The sequence below is a fragment of the Falco rusticolus genome, chromosome 7 (assembly GCF_015220075.1).
Source record: "Falco rusticolus isolate bFalRus1 chromosome 7, bFalRus1.pri, whole genome shotgun sequence".
In the NCBI taxonomy this organism is placed as follows: Eukaryota; Metazoa; Chordata; class Aves; order Falconiformes; family Falconidae; genus Falco; species Falco rusticolus.
Window position 1 is genome coordinate 18,305,572 of NC_051193.1, and position 25,167 is coordinate 18,330,738.

At 36.7% G+C, this 25,167-nt stretch overlaps 1 protein-coding gene across 16 annotated transcripts in view; it reads right to left on the bottom strand.

Moving 5' to 3' along the window:
* Positions 1–25,167, bottom strand: part of ZNF280D (zinc finger protein 280D) — a 54,777-nt gene that overhangs the window by 14,016 nt on the left and 15,594 nt on the right. For 10 of the 16 annotated variants that reach the window (XM_037396211.1, XM_037396212.1, XM_037396213.1 and 7 more), the window contains 13 exons: positions 25,047–25,164; positions 19,853–20,020; positions 17,169–17,278; positions 15,239–15,468; positions 12,652–12,809; positions 12,119–12,219; positions 11,875–12,021; positions 11,258–11,392; positions 10,529–10,773; positions 9,233–9,373; positions 7,505–7,567; positions 6,800–6,918; positions 6,572–6,608 (listed from right to left, as the gene is read on the bottom strand). In XM_037396211.1, coding sequence (XP_037252108.1) covers positions 6,572–6,608; positions 6,800–6,918; positions 7,505–7,567; positions 9,233–9,373; positions 10,529–10,773; positions 11,258–11,392; positions 11,875–12,021; positions 12,119–12,219; positions 12,652–12,809; positions 15,239–15,468; positions 17,169–17,278; positions 19,853–20,020; positions 25,047–25,164 — 1,772 coding nt within the window. Of the gene's footprint in view, positions 1–2,825; positions 2,967–3,795; positions 3,894–6,571; positions 6,609–6,799; positions 6,919–7,504; positions 7,568–9,232; positions 9,374–10,528; positions 10,774–11,257; positions 11,393–11,874; positions 12,022–12,118; positions 12,220–12,651; positions 12,810–15,238; positions 15,469–17,168; positions 17,279–19,852; positions 20,021–25,046; positions 25,165–25,167 lie in introns of all 16 variants that reach the window. The other 6 variants (XR_005105579.1, XR_005105578.1, XR_005105576.1 and 3 more) reach the window with 3 other exon arrangements.

Here is a 25,167-nt window from a genome sequence, read left to right on the forward strand (position 1 = left end):
TGGGTATGAATTGGATCAGATATCTGTAGATTGTTTTAAATACATTATAAGCTTTATTTCACATGATCACATTCTGACAGATTTCTGTGATTATCCCTTATAACTTATAAATGAGATTCAAACTGGCTAGTCTATGCTGTTTTGGAAGTGAACAGGGTTGGTAACATTTCGTGATAACCACATCTCTGTTAATATGGTTTACCGTGGATTCCTGACACACATTCTCTGCCTTAATTCTGTTTTAGAAAGTAGTTCCTTCTAATTTGTCGTTAGCAGAAGTTTCACAAACGGATACTAAAGCACAGAAAGCTATCACCTTGTGATGTTCCCAACACTTTTATCATGTAAGAAATCTTAAATCCCATAGTTTGCAAACAGCAACAAAGGCAGTGTACTTTCTTGTATCTGTGGAGCTACAGTGCCTCTGGAAAGAACATCATGAAAATTAAACAAAGATTATGACTAGCTCTGGTAAAGTACAGCCTGCTGGTCCACATTTTCGAGCAATTTTGAAACCTCTCCTCTCCAAAGACTCTTTATTCTACAAAAAATAAACTTCCAGTTAAGACCAATGAAAAAAATGCCCCTTAATTGTCAATGCCTTAAAAAAATGCCCCCCAAAATGTTGCAGCTGAGCACAAAATTTCAGCTTGATTGAAATATTCAATAGATTGGATTGGCCGTAAAAGCAAAGAGACTCAGAATAAAAGCCAGGTAAGCAAGAACATTTATTTAGACACCTTAAAGTCTAAATTCAGGTTGATCTGCAACTTTATTTGATACACGAGGAGTCACCTAGGACTAATGGAAGAGATTTGGAGTCAGTGGAACAAGTAGATTATGAATGCACAGTCCAAGTACAGATGGGAGTATTCTCATTTCTGAAATTCCTACATTCTCATTGCTTCCCCTGCTCTCACATCGTAAAATTATGTATATTTGCAAATCACGAGCAACTGTCTTCTCTGCGGTCATGTTTTCTTACAACCCATGAGTTACTCCCACAGCTTCTTCGGGTAAGCAGCACTGAAACTGAGCTGGAATCTTTTTCCAAACATCCCTTTTTTTATCTATCCCTAACCAAAAGTAACCTTTTCTAGGATGACTAACTTCAAGATTTTCTAAAAAACAACTTAACATTAAATTAAGTGGCTCAAGGTACCTTCCCGTCACTCAACTGAACCACACCCAGCATTATAAATACAAATCTATTTTACAACCAATAAGAACTGAAAGGTCTTTGGGTTTGGGGTTTTTTTTGTGTGTGCGCATGTGCTTTGTTTTGTCTTTTAAGAACTCCAGCTTTTAGCAGAAATACCCTATTTTGAAAGACATAACTCTAGTGCTGATGACTCATAAAGCACCATTCTCCCCTAAGTATCCGACTGCATGAGCATTTACTGGGAAGGTACATGTGAATGTATAGAAAGAAGAAAAAGCTGCTTCTACACTACGGTGTTTTACACTGCTAACATTTGAACGGGAAAGAAAAGATGGTGACATCCATGTTACTTGACACTGTCTCCAGTTTCTCACCTGTAAAATGCTGTTAGCAATGAGGATGGCTACATAACTGACTATTATCATGAGTAGTGAAGTGTCATTATACACAAAGCTGCACAGTTACATTTAACAGAGTAACAGAAACAAAAATTCACTTTCTTGTCAGAACAAAGTTAATATATCATTTGCTAATCAAGGAAGACAGCTCTGCAACTACATGTCTTTTAAGAACCCATAATGCAGTGACATTCAGGGTCCTAAAAATAACAAAAAAAAAAAGACAGGTTAAGGCTGACCATAAATTAAACTGCTTATACCATGCATATTCACGCTCTGTCCTTGCAGATGTGATCCAATATGTTGCATTATTCATGTAACTTTGTAGTTGTTGGGACCTTCAGGGATATTTAATATCAAGCCAGGCAGGTTTACTTGCATGGTTTAGTACTGATTTTATGGTACCAGTTTTCCACATGAGTAACATTTCTGTGATCCTCACACAAATGGAAACACGATGCCAATATGCCAACTGTTTCTACATGAACTATTTACACAAAGCTGGCAAATCTGTGTGTAGCTTACAAGTCTTTTAACTGCAAGTCTGAAACTGAAAACATTTCTGTAGCAAAGCTGTAAGAGAACCAAATGATAATATTCCAAATGAACATTCAAAAGAGGTGCAATTCACATAACTTCAAATCAAAGTGTCAAACTAGTACAATTTCTGGGAAATTCTTAGAACATTTCTGAAAGCCATGAAAATCTGCGATCATATTCCCATTTTGTTGTTGCCGGAAACCTGAATGAAAGTGAAATATCACAGATTCAAATTCCTCTGAAATGCAACAGCATATTCACAATGAAAACACAAACCCACTATGCTTTTTTGAATGCTGCTGTTTCAAAACAGAAGGAAGTCCTGCAAGAAAAACCTGTAGTAGGTAACTGATGCTTGAAGTTGTACAGCAGCATTCAAGATGGAAAATAGCTTCTGTCAGAAGAAAAAAAAAGCAGCAAAAAGATGAGACTTTAGAGTACTGAGTAAGCGTGCAGATGCTCAATCACAAAATATGCGTAAGAGACAATGGATGACAGGATCCTTGCCATTATTAGCAATACCACAGTGGTTGCAGAAGCTCACTATCACCGAAACTGTTACTGTTTGAATACTGAAAGTGAAGTGGACAAAAGTACCGGTAAAAAGGGATTAATTTCAGAGGATGTGATTATGCAGAAAGTGCTGCAAATCAAGAACAGCTTGCATTCATAAAAAATAATCTCTTGCAACTAGGAGGTTATAACTGATCTCAGAGTAAGATTACCTCTATCTGTTAGGTTGCTTGGAAGCTAGTAAATGAGAGATTCAACCAAGACACATATCCACCGTAAGCAGGAGGTTGAGTTTGGAGGAACACTAGATGTTCATCATGACAAAAGGAAAGCTCATCATATATCCAGACAACCTGTTGATGGATAAACTTGCCATAGATAATCTAGAACTAAAGATGAAGTCAGAAGCAGTGAAATCAAAAGCAGCAGATGTCTCAGCAGCTTGAGTACAGCATCCTTGAAGATGAGAGATGATACCAAAAGAACAAGGTGTGAATGAATTGTAGCTGCTCCACCCTCAGAATCAAGGCTCAATAAATGTATCTGCTTCCATCACATGCTTTCCTCCTACAGTATTTAGGAGCAAAAAGAAGCTTAGCTGCCAAAGCAAAGCAGCTAGTAAATTCCTTTGGCCAAGATTCAGTTTATGCAGTTACATGTGACAGAAGTCATTCAAAGCATATTTTGCCACTATATACTGTAAAGTCATTGGCAGACAAAAACGTAACTTAATTTAAAATTAAATAGATCAGGACTTGTATGTTTTAGTGAACATCCAAAGAGAATGACAAAGCCCTTTAGTTTCAGAAGCTAGGATCAAGTTCAGAACAAAACGGGCTTTGATGTCAACACATATACATCATCATTTATACACCTCTCTAGCTTGGGATGGTATCAATAGACTTGAGTGGCAAAGACACACCGCAAATGAGCAGGAAAGAAACACTGCATCACTTAAGTGAACCTCCTGGTAAGCCTCTCTTCAAAGGAGTATAGCCCCCAAAAAGCTGCAAGTCAATGCTGCAAAGCAGAGAACATTATCACAGAAGGGCCTTTGCCAGACTACAATACTGGGAGAAAAGACCAGACCTGCTGCCTAAAAGATGCAAGAAGAGCATACCACAGCTTCAATGCATGAAGGAAAAGGAAAAGGTCTGGTCAGATCCTTGTTTGCTTACATACCAAAATAATCCCAAGCTGGACTGGGTTCAATTTTCAGGTCCACAATGATGTATCAGTGAGCCAAGGCAGTATAGGATACCTGCTCACTTTCAACTCCCCTGCAACAAAAATGTCTGCTGTCAGTTCATTTAAAAATATGTTAATTGTTGCGCAAAGCAGAGAGTTGAGCATTAGAAGAGTACTGGTGTAGTTATTAAGCCTTATTCCCTCAGCACAAGGTGGATCACTAAACAAACGAGGTGACTTTATGTAGAGTAACAAATTAAAAAGCAATTCCTGCTGGAACATCTCCAGCCAGGTTATCTGTATTACTAATGGCAGGATACTGGCCCAAAGACTGTCTCATCAACACTACACAGACCTCATGGAACACATTAGCAATAAAGATGGGGTTTACAACACATACAGTCTAATATATAATAAAAGATACCATCTGAGAGATGCAAGAGAAGATCCAAAAGTGTTCAAGACTGCAACTGTGAGTGATTGTTTCTAATGATGAAGTGACTCTGAAGAGCTCCACAAACAAGTCATACCTCACTGAATTATAGGTCAAAGAATGGGAAGAAACCTTCACAGATCACTGAGAAACTACACAGCAGAAGTTATGAATATTGTCTGCAAGTTCCTCTTCTTCCAAAGCAAACCACAGAGTACCATGAAGAACCATCCCACAAAAAGATGAAAATTTTTGTGTGTACTCTGTACTGCAAATAACAAATTAAAAATTTTGCTACACAGGTATACTTAGGTTTAGCAATGATATATTCTTGTCCAAGGTATCAGAGAATTAGTATACAGAACAGGACAAGATTTACTGGAATTAATGATGTCTATAAACACAACAGTTTCAAAAAGCACCAACACAGATTATACGACCTCAAGCGGTACCTGTAACTAATCTTATGCCAACATCTGAGCTCTCAAAAGTAATGGCTATGTGCATTTGCCCTAACAGCATGTAGAACCAAACCTGCACGTACTCTTGACTCCACTTCAGATCTTTTCAGTGCTCACCCATCTTGCTTCCAAGCAATACATACTTTGTATATCCAACATCCTTAAATATTTTCATACATCTCCAATATATTCAAGACAACCAGATCCTTGTACAATACTGATAACAGCTGTCAAAACTGTACCTCCTTCTCCACTGTTCAAGACATCTGTAACCTCTCCTTACATCAAGTTCAGCAAGTATTAATTCCCAACACCTAATGCCAGCTCCAAGTAGAAAAGCTAAGTTTTTCACAGGTATCACAACCCAACACTATTTTTCCATTGAGTTTCCCTCATATCTAAACTGTTAAAGGACACAAGCCACCCTGGATTAACGAAGGGAATATAGCTCACCCTCCCAGATGACTCTTCCTAGTTTTTTGTTCAATTTCAGTATTCTGTGCTCCAAAAATCAGAAATTTCATTTTTTAAATCACTTTTTGGAAGGCTTTCCCAAATTAACCTCCTTGCCCTGTTCATCCTTGCCAGAGTATTTTCAATTCTTTTTAATAATATTTATTAGTCATCCCATCAGACCACCAGTTTTATTTCAACTGTCTCACGTGCTAAACAGTTACTAGTAGAGGTCTGAAGTTTATAGCATATATTTTGCTGTACTATTACTCATAGCCAAAGGAAAATATTTCTATGTTTGGTCAGGTGACAGATTATTCCAGTACCCCTCTTACTGACCACTTTATGGAAAATAAGAAATAAAATACTTAATAGCTATGAAATAACCTATTAGGGATATTTCCAACACTCAGTGAGGGCTAGTTTATGCTTAAAGACCCAAGAACTTCTCACTCTGTTGGAGGAGTTCTCATCATGCATGAGGATATCTAACTATCTAACCTCTTTTAGAAAACTGCTGTAGGTTAGATGGACTCAATGACACCCCGTTGTTAAATCAGGGTTAAACTATTTTCTTCCATCTTTTAAAATATCTTTTTTTTGCAGTCTAATTGACATTTCTGTTCTTGTGTTCTGAAATAGTTTAGAAAGAAGTTAAATGTTTGATTCAACCGACACGCCTCTGAACCTTCAATTAAGGCCTAAGCAGGCTCACAAACTATAGAGCAAAGCCTCAGGTACTGTTCAGGACAGTCAGGGATGACTTGGCATGTCTGATTCTTCTAAGGTTAAAAAAATCCAAGTAAACCCTGCAACACAAACTCCACAACACTGCAGGTTCTTTTTCAAATCCCTAAAAAAACCTGAAAGCCAAACCCCTTACATTAATTTTCTTTCAAAGTCAGAATTAAAAAGTTAATGCAATACAGTATACTTTTACCATACAAATAACAAAATTTTGAAAATAATTTCTAAATATTTATAAAAGATTAAGACTGAATTTGTCCTATTTCAATAAAGGTCACTTTTTTAAAAATTCACATTACTACTACATTAAAAACATAAATCACTCATTTAATAAAGTTAGTATTAAAAGTAAGTTGAAGTAACATTCTCACTATGTCTAGACTTATAAGTCAGGCTTGAGAAGTGCTAACTAATACTTCAAGAAATAGTTATGTCTCCTTGGCCAAACTGAACAAAAAACTGGTTTTGCTTTTGGCTACAGTAATCATTTTATCTCCTCATTCTTGTAATTGTGTATGTATCAAGTGCAAAAAGCACTAGTAAAGTAAGGGTCTACATTCATCCATACATTTAAAATTCTATGAAATTCAAAAGAAACCCAAGTTTAAAGTGCAAATTTTGGCCTTCTGTCATTAAATCAAGCAAAATAAACATTAAGCAGTAAAACGAAACTTACTCAGATACTTGTTCAGCAGTTGGGATATCTACAGAAACTGAAAACAAAAATAAAGGATTTAATTAAAAATATTTTAAAATGTGGACATACAGAAGTACTCACTTTCAAACCCAAGTACACAGAAATAATGATAATGCAACTGAAAAAAGGACTGCAATAACACAGACACATCCACACGTAAATGTTTATACGTGTATACTATATAAAAAAGACACTGTATGTACTCACCTTTCTCTATAATAACTTGACAAGTATGAGTGTGGCTTTCACTCAGATGTGTGGCCATGCTATCTAAGCCAGAAACATCAGTCAAGAAATCACAGTTAAGACACACTACAGTCACACCTCTAGAGAAGAGAAAGTAAAAAGGCAGTATAAATACAACATGACCGTGAAAACAGTTTTCTTAATTTGCAGCAACTAGACAGGCTATAAAAAACTAAGTAAAATTTCCTACAACTTTACATAAGATGACTCACAAAAACATATTCTTGCTTTTTATACTGCAACTAGCACCTAGAAATCTCTATCAATGACCAGGGCATCTCCGCACTGGGTGTAGTACAAAGAACACCACTTTAGACAGAAATTTATCTGTAAAGCATGACTTTCTCGGTTTTGGTGCTGTTTGTTTGGGTTTTTTGTTGCCCTTGCTTCCTCCCTATTTTGTGCATTATGAATAATCGGAAAATAAAGAAATAGAAATATCTTTGAAAACTGCTCAGAGTTAAGAAAGAAGTTAATAAATGTGGACAAGTAACAAATATTGGTCACTGAAGAGAACACTGCCAGTGGAAGAGCTAATGTTTTTATTTTCCTGCTCTTTCTAAATTGTGGAGGCCTACGAATTCAAGAGTTAAATCTCATTTAACTAACCAGTTCACTATCAAAGTAAAAACATAATGATCCATAACTTAAACCAAACTGAATTACCGTAGCTCTTCTGAATGCTTCTTATAGATCCAAAATCTTTTACTTGGACGAGCACTGTGAAAACTAAGTAAAACAAAACATTACCACTTAAGATTGGTTTCCTTGCATACATTACTCCACATATCACCTACACTGTACATGGTACTGCAATCTGCTTATGACAAGGCATGAAAATAGAAGGATCAATTACTGACCTGCATTATTCTAAAACATTAAATTGCTGAAAGCTTACAGGCTTGCGAATCTCGGCGCTAGTTTAAAACACTGTCTCCCTTGTAAGTAAGTTCAGGAGGGGCCAGGCTGAACTTTCTCACACAGTCCTGCAAGACCATAGTTACATTGCTTCCACCAGTGGTTTAGCTCTTGAAGCACCATGGCTGTAGCTATACAATACTCCACAAAAGTGAAGCTTTGCTGAACTCACGCTTCCTAAAGAGATGGCTTTAAACAAGATAAACTAAATCTTCAGGCAACCTGTAAGTTCTCTCATACGCAGGTTAAGTATGGGCCAACACTGTCCTCCCACGTGAACACAAGCAAGCAGCTGAGTACAGGGTCTGCTACTGCAGAAACACTCTCCCTCTAACAGCCATCCTCCTCACGATTCCATTCCTTACGCTCACCAAAAAAGGTGATAATAGGTTCTGCAAGGGGTCAAAGTAGGGAGAGTATTAGTGCATCAAGCAGGGAAAGGACAAAAGACTGGCTATTTTACTTCACAGTTGAATTTGACAACAGTAGGAACTGTTTACCTTTTGGTTCCCCTCTCCCATTCTGGAGTAAGCTTTCTCTTATACAGCCAAAATTAAGCATGTTAATTTTTATTTTTTTTAAGCATGCAACCATTAGGTTGTATGCATAAAAGCACGTCAGCTATTTCAGCCTAGGACTTACACGTGTGTTGAAATTAGTATGAATAGGTCAACATATAAAATACATGTAAAAATTTGTAAAGACTTGGGTAACAAATTCAAGAATTCTAGCATTCAAAAATGCCAAGACATTTTATACATACATGTATTTAAAAAGACAACTGCATTCTGTATTTTTCCACAATACATTTGGTTTTCTGAGGGCACAGGATTAACAAGTAGGTTTTCAAAATTTTGTTTTACTGTCACTGCTACGTGGTCTGTGTCTAATTGCATACTATGATTCTACTGCTCTGAAAACTAATGCATTTGTTTTAACTGGCCTTTTTACAGCTGTCATCTGTAATACCCTACCACTGCCTCAATCAGTGACAAATCTCCTGCAAAATGAGATGTTATTTTTACAGATGACCAGAAGAGAAGTAGCAAAAGAAAAAGTACCCACTTGAGTATGCTATCTAAGACATCCTTTACATGGTATTCTGAGCACAAATTTCATTAGCAATAGCTGTGGCTGTATGCATTCAGCACTTGTAAAATCGGATGAGGCATTCAATCTGACGCCCAGAGAACATGCAACAATTAGTCACAATTGTTTCAGCCAGACTTAACAAATAATGGAAGATCCCACAGAAACTCCAAAGCGAAGAGAGAACTCTGCCTGAACCAGTGTTTTTTAAGGCAGAACAAGAACATGGGGTTTAGGCCCTCATTACAAAGTAAAAATCCAACCTTACACATTTCCCTGCCAGTCCTATAACCCAGTTCAAAATTCAGGTAATAGGAACACTTAACACACCTTATATGAATTTAGGAAGTATTTGATAACCCAACAAAAATTTTGAGGAGTTCTTACCTCATCATGTGATTCACATAGGCTTTGCTACAGCTAGTGTTGTATCTGCATAAGCTACAGTGGACATAAGCAGGAAAATGGCTTGCAAAATCTTTTATTTCCGAGTAACACTCAATGCATTTGTGAGCTCCCAAACGATACCTAGCAGTAATGTGAAAACATTAATAGCTAATATCAACATTTTCAGATGAGATAACTATTTCAAACTTTTTGCTTTAAGTCAGTAGCAAGCTTGCCTACATTAGGGAAAAAATAAGAACTTAAAACTATCTGTTAAATACTTATTATAAGTTATGTTAAAACACATAAGGAAAACTTCTTTTATTTAATTATACTGTCACTATGACCTTAATAAAAAAAGGAGAAAATTAATGTAATATTGGCCACTTCTGGAAATGAGATACTGCAGTAGATTAGAACCTGCAACTTCAGCTGCTACTGCTGTCTCTATGTCCTTGAGAAGGATTTCAAAGAAATGCTTCATCCACCGCAATCTTTCCCATCACCCCCGATATTCCCCACAAGCTTTGAGATATCTACAAAGCAAGAATGTAATCCTGCTCTTCCCCAATTTTGCTGGACATTTTTGGATGTCTCAGAGAGCTACATGCTGTGAGTGTTAGCACCTTATTGGAAGGGAGACATCTATAATCTCTGCAAAGAAAACTGCTAACTTTGCCAATGGAATCATATTCCAGTCCATAAAATGCATTAAATCATTAATATAAGGATAGCAAAACCCAATACATTGTAAACGTAAGGACTGCATTCTCCCAACAGCTTGCTTTTACCTTCTTGAATATTTTTTTTTGTAGCTCCCTAAATTAAGGTATCTTCTAGGACAGACAAGATTTAACCTTTTAAATAATGGGTTCGAATAAAAACCTTAAAACACTGAAGGCGGAAAATCTTCCCTCTCCATAAGAGAACTCGCAAAGAATACCCAAGCAGATCTATTCCCCTCCACAGGTCACTTTTAAACATAAATCTGCCTAATGAGTCAGTTATTTCAAGAGTCAGTGGCTCTGTGCAGACAAAAATTCTAAATTTAGAACAGAAATATTTCCAGAACATCTGTTCTTCCATCATAAATTAGTCTACTACCAACAAAAACGGTGAATGAAGATTCAGAATTATAATCACAGAACCAGTATGTGTAAAGTTTAAGTTTTGCAGAAAAAGCAGGTGCATAAGTGTCTAATCTTCTGTACAGCAGTATTAGAATAAAAGATAATTAAGTGATCAGTTATTTACATTCAAAGTATATTTAAAGATTTTTTAATGCTAATATTTTACCTTAGATTATGCAATGCTGTATTTGTAACTTCTTTTTTTTTTCTGCTGTTGGTCCATGCATTTTGCTTCCTTGATGTAGCTGGTTTTGATTTTGCTTTTGACTTATTTGTATTAGATTTGTTATGATTTTTAGTGGTTGTATTTTTCGCTTTAGGTGATAACTGAAACGTGGAGGTGCTTGTACTAACAGAAGATGTAGCTGATGATCCTGATTGAAGGGATCCAACAGATGCTCGAATAGTGACCTGCAAGTATGAAATTAAAAATGTTTCTATCTAGATTTAAGCTTTTTAAGTTCCCACTTCTGTTTGTCTCAAATTTTAAGCTACTTAAGGACAAAAATGATGCAGACCCCTCAGACTAACATCCAAACTATCTTTTCTCCTAGCACAAGAAGGGATAAACAGGAGGGAGCAAACTAACCAACAGCTCAAGAAAGCAGCAGTACTAACTGGACTATTGACATATACATGGTATGGAAGAATGGGAAGACAGCAACACCAAAGATCATCAGGAAGAAATCATCAACTGTGCCTGGCAATCCTTGCAACAGGAGTATTTTTTAGAGTTTTAGTTTTATATGTGGCAAAAAAACCCCACAAACCAGCCTTAAAAAAATCTTTGCTTTGGAAAAGAAAGGAGAAAAGCACATTTTTCTATTCCATTCCGTTCCCCTCTAATGCATTTTGTTCCTTTGTCCCCTCTTAATTTTCCTGTATGAACACTTACCTTTGTTCCAGGAGGCAATCCTTCTAACTGTTTGGGTTTCCTAAATGTTCGGTGATGCTGAGTCTTGTGATCCATTTTTTCTTTGCATGTCAAAAATTGCAGTCTGCACTTAGTGCAACGGTATATTCCTTTTTTCTTTTAAAAATGGAAGACAATCTATAGTAAGCATGAATGTCATGACAAACAAAACTCCAGCCTTAGCTTGTCTCAAGCAACGGTCATCCAGTTTCTAAAACATCAGCTGAACAAACTCCTAATATTGCACAAAGCCAAGATACTATGTAGGAATTAAATAGAAAATGCAAGGCAGTATCATTACTAAGAGGAGGAGTAATCAGGTTACAAGATGACACAGTACTTGAAACCAAATAGTATAAATATTCTTTCAAGGATATTCAGAGGTTTTTTTAAAAGTAAGCTTTTGTCACACAAAAACGTAACAGTCTAACAATTCCCTTAAAAGGCCTTTCAAAAGAAGCAGTCATAATTCTACCATATTTTATTAACTATTCTTATCCAGTTACAACCACACAAATCAGTTATGCTTTTTTTCTAGAGTGCTTCATTACATATATTCAGCATTTTTCTAGCATTGAGGATAGAAAATACCGACTTACCTGATGCCTCATATAATGATGCATATAGGGTGCTCCGATTTTAATTACTTTGAGGCAAAATGGGCACAGCAAATGTTTTGTATTTTCATGAACTGTTCTAAAATGTGTTTCTACATCTGAAAAAGCTGAGGATCTGTAGTTGCATACCTAGAACAAAAAGTTTGACTTTCTTGTTAAAAGTTTATTGACAGTAAAGATGGGGCACTGGGTGTAATCTAAATACAAGACAGTTACTCTGAGATACCTGGCAAACATACGGCATTTCACCTGGCTTATGATTGTCCTTCATATGTTGCAAAAGAACTTGCTCTGTTTCAAAGGATAATTCACAGATTTTACAAATTGCTAGAAAAGTGAAAAACAAGAAGTAAAAATTAATTTGGAGTCATAAGTAGATAAAATACAACACATATGTATATGTGAACCATATATATCTATGAAGGTCAAGCAATCTAACAATTATTCTACTCTTCAGAAGAAATTCCCTGTAGGATTTCAGAAAACCAGGAGTGCAAAGCCCTTAAACAATGTGAATCCTTGTAGTCAAGCTTTCACTTAAACAAAAAGCACAAAACAATGCTTTTAAAATATTTTTTTCCACACACATTGCTCCAAAATAAATTGAATCAGTGCTCAGTTCTGATACTAAATCTCAAGATTACTGCTCTTAAAGTACAACAGCTTTATTCTGAAGTTAGAAACCAGCAAACTGAAAGTAAGAAAGTATCTAAAAATTTCAGGTCACAGAAAGATTCAATGTGATACAATCCAACTTACTAGATGACTCGTAAGGCGTGTGTGTACTTTCAATGTGGCATTGCAGCTGGAATGGTGTGGGAAACTGACGGTAACAGTGCTGGCAGGTGGTGTGGCTTTCCCAGCTTTCACTGCTCTGCTTCTCAAGCTCCAAGTGATGTTTCATGTGGTTCATAAACCTTGAAATGGTAGCGAATGTTAAAATGTAGGTTTTTGCACTTGTTCACTATACATGACATATCACATGCAAGACGTACCAGATTCTTCAGAAACTTGACTCTAAGGACTTCTCAATTTAAAAAAAATAAAAATCTAAGGAATAAAAAAATGTAATGAAAAGTTAAGTTAAAAGTTAAGCAGGCTGACCATGCCACAAATCATCTGTCAAAGCTTAAAAAGAAATGTTGACTATTATAAGGAGCATGCAACATATCTGAAACATGTCCCAAGACTAAGCAATCAATTGCATTTTCCCTGTTTGTTTAGACAGAATTCTTGCCTTGAAATAAAGGGAAATTAGCAAAGGCAACAACAACAAAACATGTCAGCTGTTCACACTTCACCACCACCAGAGTCTGAAAGCCACATTCTGAAACAAGTGTAACTTTAGCTCTGCTGCAAACTATTAAGTAGCAAGAACATATCTGCAATTAGGACACTATCGCTTTATCTGAAACCACCTCCATTCAAAACAGGAGCTTTCTCTGTATAAAGCATTTAGGACTGAAGGTGAATTATGAAGGACAGTTATCAAAGCATACCACTGCACAGCTGGCATATGAAAAACTTGGTGGTATGTTATTACTACAAGTTACCTTTTCCTCATTAATAGTCCCCCTACCTGTAGTAGGAACCTGCTCTGTCCAAGAAGTCTAGGCACCAATGACAACACTGGCAAGTCTCAGTTACTGGCAGAGCAGCACAAGGACAAGTTAGCTGCACAACCCACTACTGTTAAACATCAAAACCTGCTCTATTTTGAATGTCCTTCATTTCAGTACAGCCAGAGGAACTATTAAATATAGGTCAAACTCACAAAAGGAATGTAGTTCTCAAATGGGTGACCTTGGAATTGGAAAAAAAACAAATGAGCAAGGAGTAGTCTCTTGAACTCAAGCTTCTAGTATTACACAGTTGCTTAAAAAAATAAAAAAAAAAAAGAAAAAAGCTAATTGAAGATATCTTGGTCCCTAAGCAGAAGAAAGGAATTGACACTAGTACTGCATATTACCTTAACAGAACATTATTTCAGTGATGTGTTCAACCACAGACATTCTAAAGGAAGCAGGGAGCACCCTGATGAATCATTTTGAGCTTTTCCAAACTTAGGTCCAGAAAGGCTCCACTAGAGGTAGAGAGGTGCTATGTATTTGTTTTGTCCACTATAAACGGTTAAAAGTGTAAAATATACCTTGGAATAAAAATTCTGAAGTTATAAAACTATGGAATACAGCTACAACATTACAGCAGAAATTAACATGGCTGAAAAGTAGACACTAGAGAAATTAAAAGAAAAAAATTAAGTGCTCATTTTTACTGACTTGTAAATGCTCCACTTGCTGTGGAACATGTAGGCACCATAGCACCAATAGCTTACAATATAATGCTGAGTAGAAAATAGTGCTTGAAAAATGTCTTTTAAAACAGAGCCTGTATCTCAATAAAGTATTCCTTCTGTGGACTAGTTTTCATGATACTGCAAGAAAGGCTTATTTGAAAAGTCTTATGCATACAAAACCAGAAGAAAAGCCTCTTGGCCCATATAAAATATTGTTCATTGGTCTTAAAAACATAAATTTCAAAGGATGAAATGTCATAATTAACAGGAACTATAAAATCATGAGAGTAGATTCTCTCCAAGTCTAACAACATACAATGTTTTCAAGCTGCGTAAGACAAATTACAAGTACTTTTACTTAGAATTTACACATACTGCATGATTAATAGCAAATTTAATGCTTGTAATTACATGAAACTTTTGTTTTGTTAAATTATATTTATCTAATGTCAGCATAAGCCTGTTCATTTTACCTTGCAGACTGTGCCCTTTGAAGGAATAGTCCATTTTTCAGTTTTACATTCTGCTACTTCAGCTTCCTTTGAAGAATGCATGTAAAAAAGTTTATTGACCTTAACTTCCCAAGGAACAATGACACAAACTCGTCTACCTATTAAAATAGCTTACTGAAGTTTTTTGCAGCATTTAGAAGTAAAATTATTCCATCAAAGTAACAGATGTTACATAAGTAAACCACCAACTATTAGTCATTGTGCATCCCTAAAGGGAATTAACACTCGCATCTACTGATGTCACCATCAATCCAGATGGCAAATTGTATAATACTTTGTGTTGCCCTTTCTAACCTCGAAGTCCTACAACTGCTCTCATTAAAACTCTACTGTTTGTTAGACACCATTAAAATTTGTACTCTAATGTGTAAAAAGCTTAAGTTATGGCCATACATGCACAGCAAAAATTAATTCCATTCCTGTTCAGTCACCCAGTATTATCAGTTTTCAGTAAGAAAAAAATTTCTATTCCAAGGTAACAAATTTTTAGTGCATGAGGCTAAGCACTATGGGCTGTAAGCGATTAACAAACAAATACCTTATGTTATTTTTAAGAACTTTCAGACAACTGAAGCATTTAAACGTCGTATGAGTCTTCTGCTCCTGTTGTACCTGCTGGGTGTCACCTTCATGTTTCCCATAATAAAAGTCGTTAACCAACATAATCAATTTTCCTTTTTCAGATTCAGCGGTCTTGCTTGTTGTGCTTGAACATTCTGTTTTGGCCATTCCCAGGAAAAAGTTATTCAGCATATCGGGACAACAATACTGGATGAAAAGGGGGAGGAGAAGAGACAGAGACAAAGGGATCAGTCTCTCTTGCCAAACTGTATTGATGACAACAGCATTTTAAAAATGGAAGCCACTCACTAACTGGAGTTTGATGCAAAGCTCAATTTTTTGATATACTGACTTCAGTCATATTCAGATACGGATTTTGAAGTGTTATTGATCTTGTGGTAGTGTTTACGTAATAAACCACTCTGTATTATAGAAACTGAAAAGGGATTATTCTTGTAGGTTCACGTAAGATAAATCTAAGCTGGAAATCAGAATACCAGTGTTGCCATACTCACTAGAAAAATCTCTACTCATTTAGATTTAATAACAAGAAAGAGAAAAACAGCTTTTATGCAAGTATTTTGCTGACAAGCTAAGTTTACCAAGAACTTAATGGGAAATTTTAGCTTTTATTTCTTTGGGGAGGACATATATTGAAACCTGCTAAAGTTCTTTCCAGAATAACTGAAAAATTCAGAAATTCTAAGTCACACAACACACATTGTTTAAGCTTCTTTATGTCAAGATGTACATAATGCTTAACCGAACAGCTATACTATGAAACTTAAAAAGTATGAAGTACTTCATACAGCAGATACTACGAAGTTTCCAACAGTGAACAAAATTAGAACATTTCAGAAGACAGATCTTTCTCCCACTGCATAATGGTTCTTATCATGCAGGACTACTTTCTATAAGCCCACTATTACAGGGTTCATTTCCTACTCTGGAAGCGTAACTCAGTATATTTATCCCACATAGTTAAACTAAAAAATTAATTAAATAATACTATGTAAAGCCATTTCTTCAATGGTTCCTTCATTCAGTTGATAGACACAGTGCAAAAGTTATTCTCTACAAATAATGATTACAGAAAAATAAAACCCTTTTTTCTTCCTCACTGTTTCGTATGTTTCTTCATTGTGTTTTGAAGCTGAAGAGGACAGTAGCTACCATTTAGGAAACCTTAAGCCCAGTAAATCAGAATGATCTGTGTTAACAGTAACTCAGAGCCCAACAGATTTCTGTTACACTGTAATTCTCCTTTTTGCATAGGTTATTCACAGCCATCTCTCTGCCCCCTGAAACAGAACACATATGCCTCATATTTCCATGAATCTCCAAATAATAATATATATTTTCTAGGAAACAATGTTTCCAGAAACAATAACAAGTAATTTCATAAGCAGACTAAGTGATGCTAAGTTGCTGAAAGCTTCTTACATTTTTTTTAGTATGAATTACAAATTAAATTTTTCCCCTCAGCTTAACAACATTTTTGTAGCTACAAGTGATATGTCAAGATTAAAAGGTAAGTTTCCACTGTCATCTTTGTCTCAGTAGCAATCTAACACAGATGTGCGTCAACTGGCTGCCTATAATCACAGGCACTTACCTTCCTCAGTTTCACCTGAATCTGGCCAACAGTCACAGCTATGTGAGAGAAATCATACAGAGACAGCAAATATGCCTCCAGTCATTGGAAACATAAGGCAAAACGTGGCATGACTTAGAGCTCCCCTACTCCACCCTACCTCTCCATGACTGCAAGACACCAAGCATTTGGGCTCTGATTGATCATAGCCAGAAGCCAGACTATCTTCATATCAAAATATGGCACACTTTCATAACCAAACAGAAGCCCACATAAGTTTTTTATAATGCTGACCAGCCCCCAAATACATTACCTTCATATGATTTTTTAGAGGATCCATAAGATTGAAATGAATATTGCACTTTGGACAAGCTCGTGGAAAAGGTCCTCCATTTTTAATGGTGCTTGATGAAGCATTTGTACCTGTAAAATTTAAAATGTAACACGTTAAGATTCAGAATTCACAAGCAGACTACTTGATTTATTATTATTTATTATTCTAGCAAAATACCTTATTTCAAATGACAACTATTACACTTGATACAGCTGTAGTAACCATAAGCAAGGTTTTACAAGCATCTTTTAACCACCCTTCCTTTTCTCCAAACTGACTTAGAGTTTGTTCTCTCTGATGTAGACCTATAAACAACTTTTACAAAATCTTCGCAACAAATAAGAAAAAAACGGGAGCGGGTGAAAGTAGGATGGTAGAGACAAAGTGTTAATTCTGTGCACCACCACTCCCCCATCCCCAGGATAGGATAAATTTTTGATGCCTTTAAGAACTTTAATTCTCAAGTGAGCACGTAAAACTTGTTTAATGCCATGACCTGACTGTCATCACAATACGGTTCAGATAACCGGTTTTGGAAAGGAATTTCACCATCTGGTTCTCAATGATGAGAATATTTCTCTCTTGACAGTTGTTGGAACCTAGGCCTATTCAGATGCATCATTCCTGTGGAGCAAAGGTGTCTTTGGAGAACCTGGAGAAGAAATCCTCTAAATAATTACTCCCAGCAATGAAAGGAAATAGTATTTTTTATCAATATGAAATGATTAATACCTTTTAAGCAAAATGAAACAAAAAAACCTTTGCATTAGCTTAAACTTTAATGAATAAACCCAGGCTTCCAGTTTTCTCCAAAGTGCCAGAAACCATCAAAGTGAGAGCTACTTCTCCAGATGAAGTTCTCTTGCATTCTCAAGTCATTCACAGATCTGGAGGACTCCATGCCGAGTAAGTAGTTTAGAACAAGAGATTAAACATAGGAAGAGTTTTAAGTAACATCTCAACTGCAGAGTCAACTGTACCCTGCCAGGGCTATGGAAAAATGTAATAAACACACAGATACATCCACCTTACAAAAAGGGAATGAGTAAGTGTACGAGTTAAGAGATGACCATACAATAGCGTTATGCATTTCTACACAAAAAAAAATACCTTGCATAGTCCCTGAGGTAGACATGGATCAAAAAGCATTTTTCCTTGAAGATAACAGTACTGTTAAGAATCACAATTAAGCAGAAAGTCCTTCACATGAGTGGATGGCCAAGCAAGAGATGTACCACAAAACAGTGCTGCAAGTCTTCACTATTACAGTTTGTAAAACGTTTTGACACATCACAGCTAAGTGCAAGTTGAGCTGGAAGCAAATGGGTTCTGCAGCAAAATCTCGTGTTCTGTGGTGCTCCAGTGCTGGATTCTGCGACAGATTAGAAATTGCTATGCTAGCACTGGACAGCTTAGAGACAAAGTCATAAAAGTAAAGTTCTCAGTGAATATGATCTACTGCTTTTTTACGGCATTTAGTAAGATCCTCCAGCTATCTTTTGTATATTACAGGCTGCCGCACAGTATCTGTTTTACCCAACACAGGGTGGAAGAGAATTTTTTGCTTCAATATTCCATGTTATGGCCACTTCCTTCTGGTTGCTGGGGAAGAGTCTGAGAGCAAACCAGCTGCAAACAACACATGCAGAAAACCCAAACATGAAATTATTCCAAACCACAGAATCAAACTGTATGTAGCTCCTCATTTTAACATTATAGGCAGGAGTATGTGGTTGCAAGTATCTCAAAGTCAAAATTAAATCCTCGTCTATTACAATCAGCTGGAAAGCACTTTTTGGCTCAGAAGGAAAATGCACCTAATTATTAATAAGCCAAAACAGCTAGACTACCTCTCTTCTTATAGGGAGGAAAAGGTCTTTCAAAAACCACCCTCTCTTTGAAACTTAAAATCCCCCTCCTCCCTTCCCACTACTGTTCTAAACTGTGTCAAAAACACTGCTGCAAAATTAAGGGGGTAACTGCAAAACATATATTGCAATAGTTAGTCCAAGTACAGAATCACAGAATAATTTATGTTGGACCTGTGGACGTGTTTTTGTCCTGCCTTCCCTCAAAGCAAGTCCAACCTTACCAGGATGCTCAGACACAACCAATCAACTTCTGAATTGGTTGTGTCTCCAAGGACGGAGATTCCACAATCTGAGCCCTTGCTGCCTTGCCTGACACTCCTACAATGATTTTTTCCTTTCTTTTATCCAATCAGAATTAGTTTATAAATTCAGCAGTCACAGAATTCTTTCAATCTTGATTTTCTCAGTTGCTTTTTAAAGTTTCAACTTTATTCAGTTCTTTGACATAGAAAAATCTGGACTAAGAGTATGAAGTCAGGAGCATTTGTTTTGGTCATCTGTCTTCACAGCCACTGAACAACTTAACTAGTCATTGCTTTACAGAATTCAAACATACCTACTAAACAATAAAGGTCTAGAGTTTGCACAGGTAAAAACCTAGGGTATATTAATTTGTAACGGTATGTAAATCCTTGCATAGAAAGGTTTTTCTTATTTTAAGGCAGAACAGTTATTATTTACATTGCCTTAATAGCATTAGTAATATCTATCAACTTAAACATTAAAAGAATGCTAGCTCTTTCCATGAAAGAAATGCATGGATTGACAGCTAGACCATTTCATCTACCCTACCTTTTGAAGATAAATTTTGTGATGGTGTTACTGTTGGAGAGTTAACTGTAGGTGAAACAGCTGAATTGCTTCCAGCACCAACCTCATTAGGCTTGGCCTTTTTTGGAGTTACACTGTTGCCTTCAGAAGTAGCAGGACGCTTAGATACAAAACCACTCTCATTCAGACCTACAGTGGTTTAAATTAAAGAACCTCAGTATTTTCCCATAGTATATTATGAACACATTAGTGATAACTATACTTTAAAGGATGGACAAGTCTCATAAAGCACTTAAGATTTCCCTAAAATAATAAGCCATACAGACATTAAGAAAACAATACCCAACTCAGACTGAATATCCTAAGGGCAGTGGAGAAGGAAACAGCAAATGCAAAGAGATACAGAACCATCCCTGGAAGCCAGTCAATCATACTATGATCACCTTAATTTATTTGGCCTACTTTTTAGATCTTGACCCCCACTAATCTAAGACAAGGTGAGTTCAGAATAATAAAATTAAGCTAAGCAGCTGGTTTCTGCAGTGCCCACTATTTGGAACAACTTCTGCCCTTCTGATGAAAAACATCTCTCCTTTTTTCTGGCACAATGTTAATGCTGGTTTAGTTCTTTATTTAAGTCTGTAAATCATTTGAGACTCCAGTGCGTATGGAAAATAATAAGTGTAACTTCTAATGACCTAATCACAGCACACCTATTTGCTCTCTTCTGAAAGAAGAGTTGATTCAGTTGTTTTAAGTATTTCTCTAAAAAAAGAATCACAAAAAAATAACTCAAATTCAGAGGATCAGTGCCTGATTAACATGTCCAGCAATACTGGGCTCCATCTTGTCCCGAAACCCATGTTTCTGTCACTCTAAGGTTACCCTTGATGATGTAATCTCAATACAGACCTGAAAGAGCACAAGTACATACCAAGACGACTGAAGTGCCAGCACAGGCCTTGCAAATCTCTCACAATCACAGACTGCAAACAGCCTTAAGACTATCATGAACCAAGACAAGGACCACATTTTGGTCCAGACACAATGACCTAAACTAAGGACATTCTTGTATGTTTCCCCTCCCAATGGTCTAGCTACTCCAGTGATTTCTTTTGGAAACTGAATAACTATCTTTAGAAGTCTTCTCAACAAGCAGAAGTAACTTGTGTCACAAAGTTAATCAAACCACTTCTTTGGAGAAACAAAACCACCCTCTCCCAGTGGTGACTCCCTACACCTAGCAAACACTGGATGATCTCCCATTCAATCCACAGACACAAAGACTCCCCCACAGGGAATGCTGATGTTTAAGCATGCTAAAGAATTTACCACACTATGTCTCATATACAGGAAAACATAATTAACTTGTTATGTATGTATTTAATCATCCTTACATTCTCCTTTGTTGTACACCCTTCCTTCTTTCTAACATAAATGAACCTATTAAGCTCAAATGTCTCACCCTGTGCATTGTTTGCCTAAGGTAATCAGCACATTCACAAAATAAACAGGTTATTCATTAGATACTACTACTACCTGAAGTTTTTAAATTTACTTATACTTGCACTGTTAGGTGTAGAGCTGGTTACATTGACATGTGCCCTGATCAACAAAGACCACCACAGAGCTGTTATGACTTTAGCACTCCCCTGTAACACTGAGTTTATTCGAGCATCAGGCCATCATCCGTTTACAGCAGGAACTGCTGCTAAGTATTTAATTATGTGTAATTGTGTAATGAGGGCCAGGGAAAAGACAGGAGGTCTGACTGATTTTACAAGAAGCTTCAGTGAATTATTTTATTTTACTGTAGAAAACCCAATTTGGAAACAAGAACTATTTGTACAGGTTAATAAAACTGGTAATAGTTTCAATTAAAAACCTGACACATCTGTGGCAAAATATTTGAAGAACACTTTGTATTTATAAAGGTGAACATTCTTAACTCAGTTAATACAACTCTGATCTAACAAATTCCCTCTTTCAGGAGAATTGAAATAATACTAGAAGAATATACATAGGTTCACATTTGAATTCTGTTGTTTGTTCATTTAAAAGAAATAATTAAGCCTATTCTGAAAAATAATCAAACCTATTCCAAGTACTATTTTATACCTAGCTGGTATAAATCAGATTGATTCCTCTTCTCAAAGCACCTCTCTCAGCTGGTTTGTGGACACAGGAATTCCTTGGATCACCCATGTTCCAGACTAGTTTGTCCAGTCCTCTACCCAGCAGACCACACAGCTGAAACTGTCAGGGACTTTAGGTACTCAAGGCAGCAGCAAAAAGCAGCAGCCAAACAATTCTTGTTTGGCTTTCAGGCTCCTTGGAAATCCATTACCTTCACTTCACACTGTTAATGAATACTTTCCTAAATATTTTTTATCTATTTTGAAACAGCTGGCTAAACTCATACACACAGTATTATTGTGTACAATATCTAAAATGATTGCAAGAAGGAGCAAAATATACTGGATGCAGTATCACCTTGCCAACAGGTTTCTAAACACACATCACAGTACTACTGTAAAATCCTTAACACTGTTTGGTACATCTGGGCTAGCTGGGCCTGATTTTATGAATGATGGCAAAAGACATTATAAATAGTAACCTAGGATAAAAGCATTAAATGTACTGTGGTAACAGTCATATCAGATTAACAGAAAACTGACATGGAAGCCAAACTGTTTCAGGCCTCTAGTGCCTTGTCTCTCACCACCATCTCCCACTAATCTAGTGCTATGAATGCATGTATACAGTCCAGTTGACTCCTAAATACCACAGAACAGTTCTACCGGTTACAGCATTTTCTGGTTCCCCCAAAACCAGTAAAGTTTGTGGGAGAAAGATCTCAAAATATTCTCAGAAAGCAAGCTACAGTTTTACATACATCCCCAGTGCTCATCCAACCTGCAGGCAAGTTACCAATGCTGTTTAATACCACATTCTATTCAGCATCCTAACAAAATGTCTGGTTACTGCCCTGCTTAGACTTCAGAAAAAAAGTATTGATGCTACATTGAGCTAAGAAATGTCTTTAATGATCCATGTACAGAAGTGAAATTGTCCTACAGAGTATCACAGGCCAGTTTCCAAAATGACTCTACTTATAAAAGCCGTATTCCATAACATCTTGTGCCCATAGTGCTACATAGGAATTAGAGGAAGCATAGCACCAACACAGGCAAGTAGGCACCAGCACATACAAATAACAATAACTTAAGAACATTATGTGACCTCACCATGCAAGTCAAACCACAAAACATGCAGACACTTCCTCATTGTGAAGTGAAATGCATTTTAAATTTGCTTACTGTGTCATAAAAATATTCTTGTTTCAACCCTCAATTATAAACCTTCTAATTTTTAAATCCTATCACCATTTTACAGAAATAAACATAGACTAAGCACGGTATATTTAATATGCTTTTGGGCTGGTTTTGCCTGGGATACAGTTAATTTTCTTCATAGTAGCTGGTATGGGGTTATGTTTTGGATTTGTGCTAGAAACAGTGTTGCTAACAGGGCTGGTTTAGTTCCTGCTGAGCAGCGCTTACACAGAGCCAAGGCCTTTCTGCCTCTCACACCTTCCACAGCGAGTAGGCTGAGGGTGCACAAGAAGTTGGGAGGGGACACAGCCAAGATAACTGACCCCAACCGATCCAAGAGATATTCCATACCATGGATCATGCTCAGCACATAAAGCTGAGTGAAGAAGGAAGGGAGCGGACCTTCAAAGTGATGGCATTTGTCTTCTGAAGCAACTGTCAGGCATGATGGAGCCCTGCTTAGCTGGAGATGGCTGACCACCTGCCTGCCACTGGGAAGTGATGAATGAATTCCTTGGTTTGCTTTGTCTGTGCACGTGGCTTTTGCTTTACCTGGTAAACTGTCTTTATCTCAAACCCTGAGTTTTCTCACTTTCACCTCTTCTGATCTCTCCCTCACTCCACTGGGGACAGAGTGAGGGAGCAGCTGTGTGGTGCTTAGCTGTCAGCTGGGGTTAAAACACAACAGCTTTGAATGACAACCCTTGATGCTTCTAAATATTTTCTATTTTTCTCATTAAGAGGCTAATGCAACCAATTTTTAAATATGCAAGCAGGTCTCCTACATAATAATAAAAAAACCCCAACAAACAAACAATGAACAGTTAAAGTTTCACCTGTTCTTTAGAGAACAAGGGCTGGAATACAGAACTGTTTGCAAGAAATAAAACCTTTGTTTACTTTACAAAAAGCTATTTAACCCAGTAAGACAATAATAAGATCACAGAATAGTTAGACACATGCAGGGAAATACCCTTCACTGATAAGCAGCTAGAGCGAATGCCTAAACTAGTGATGCAAAATCATTACATCAGGCAGAATAAACTAGCAATCACTCTGTTCTACGTAATTTGTTAGTATGACCACTTAGGCCATTCATTGTACATAACCTGTTACCTCATGCAAGAATCAGAAGTGACTGTCACCTGTAACTTATAGATTGACTTACAAGATTCTGGTCTGTTATTAACTAAGTACAATCCTTCACAGAAGAGAAGTCCCAAGTTAAAGCCTGCTACATGATTCAAATACACTTCATCTGCTGTGACACAAAAAAAGGTGCTTTTTTGTTTATTTTTAAGTAGGTTAAACAGCTTCTGCTGAAACACAATTTAGCTAGTTGAAAAAAATATTTTAGTTGTCAATCTATGTACTCTGTCCCTTCCTCTCCTTTTCAGACAGGACACTTTTGCTCCCATCTACTCTGACTCCTACGTAGAGCAGCAAGGAAACCAAGATCATCATCACAGAGAATCCACTCAGCAGACTCAGAAAGTTCTTCTGGTACTGTTCACAGCACCCTCTTGCTAACAGTCATTCCTATTCATGCTAGTCAGAGTCCTGGGTATACTGAAAATGAGCCTTTATCAGTCAAAAAAATTACAGTGGATCTGGCAGTACTTTTTTCAATCTAAATGATAATTTTAAGACATCAGTTGATATTACAGTCAGTCTAATGTGCTGAAAAGCAAAGTCTGACAACACAAGTCTCCAAAGTCTACTTCATTAAACATTATACAGTGTTATGTACAGGGGGAAGAAAAAAGTAGCTATGCTATGTTTTAGAAATCCTATTTAAAGTTATAACCCAAAGATCTGCACTACAGTTAAATGACATTAGGCTGTTTCTTTCTCTTAGCAACTACTACAGTTATACCCACCTGTTACATTCACTGCTGGCCCAGTCTGGTACTGTGGAACTCCCGAGTTCTGTCTCACACCAAACAGTATACCAGATGTATTATCTGGTGCAGCTGGTGGAGAATCCATAATATAATCCTA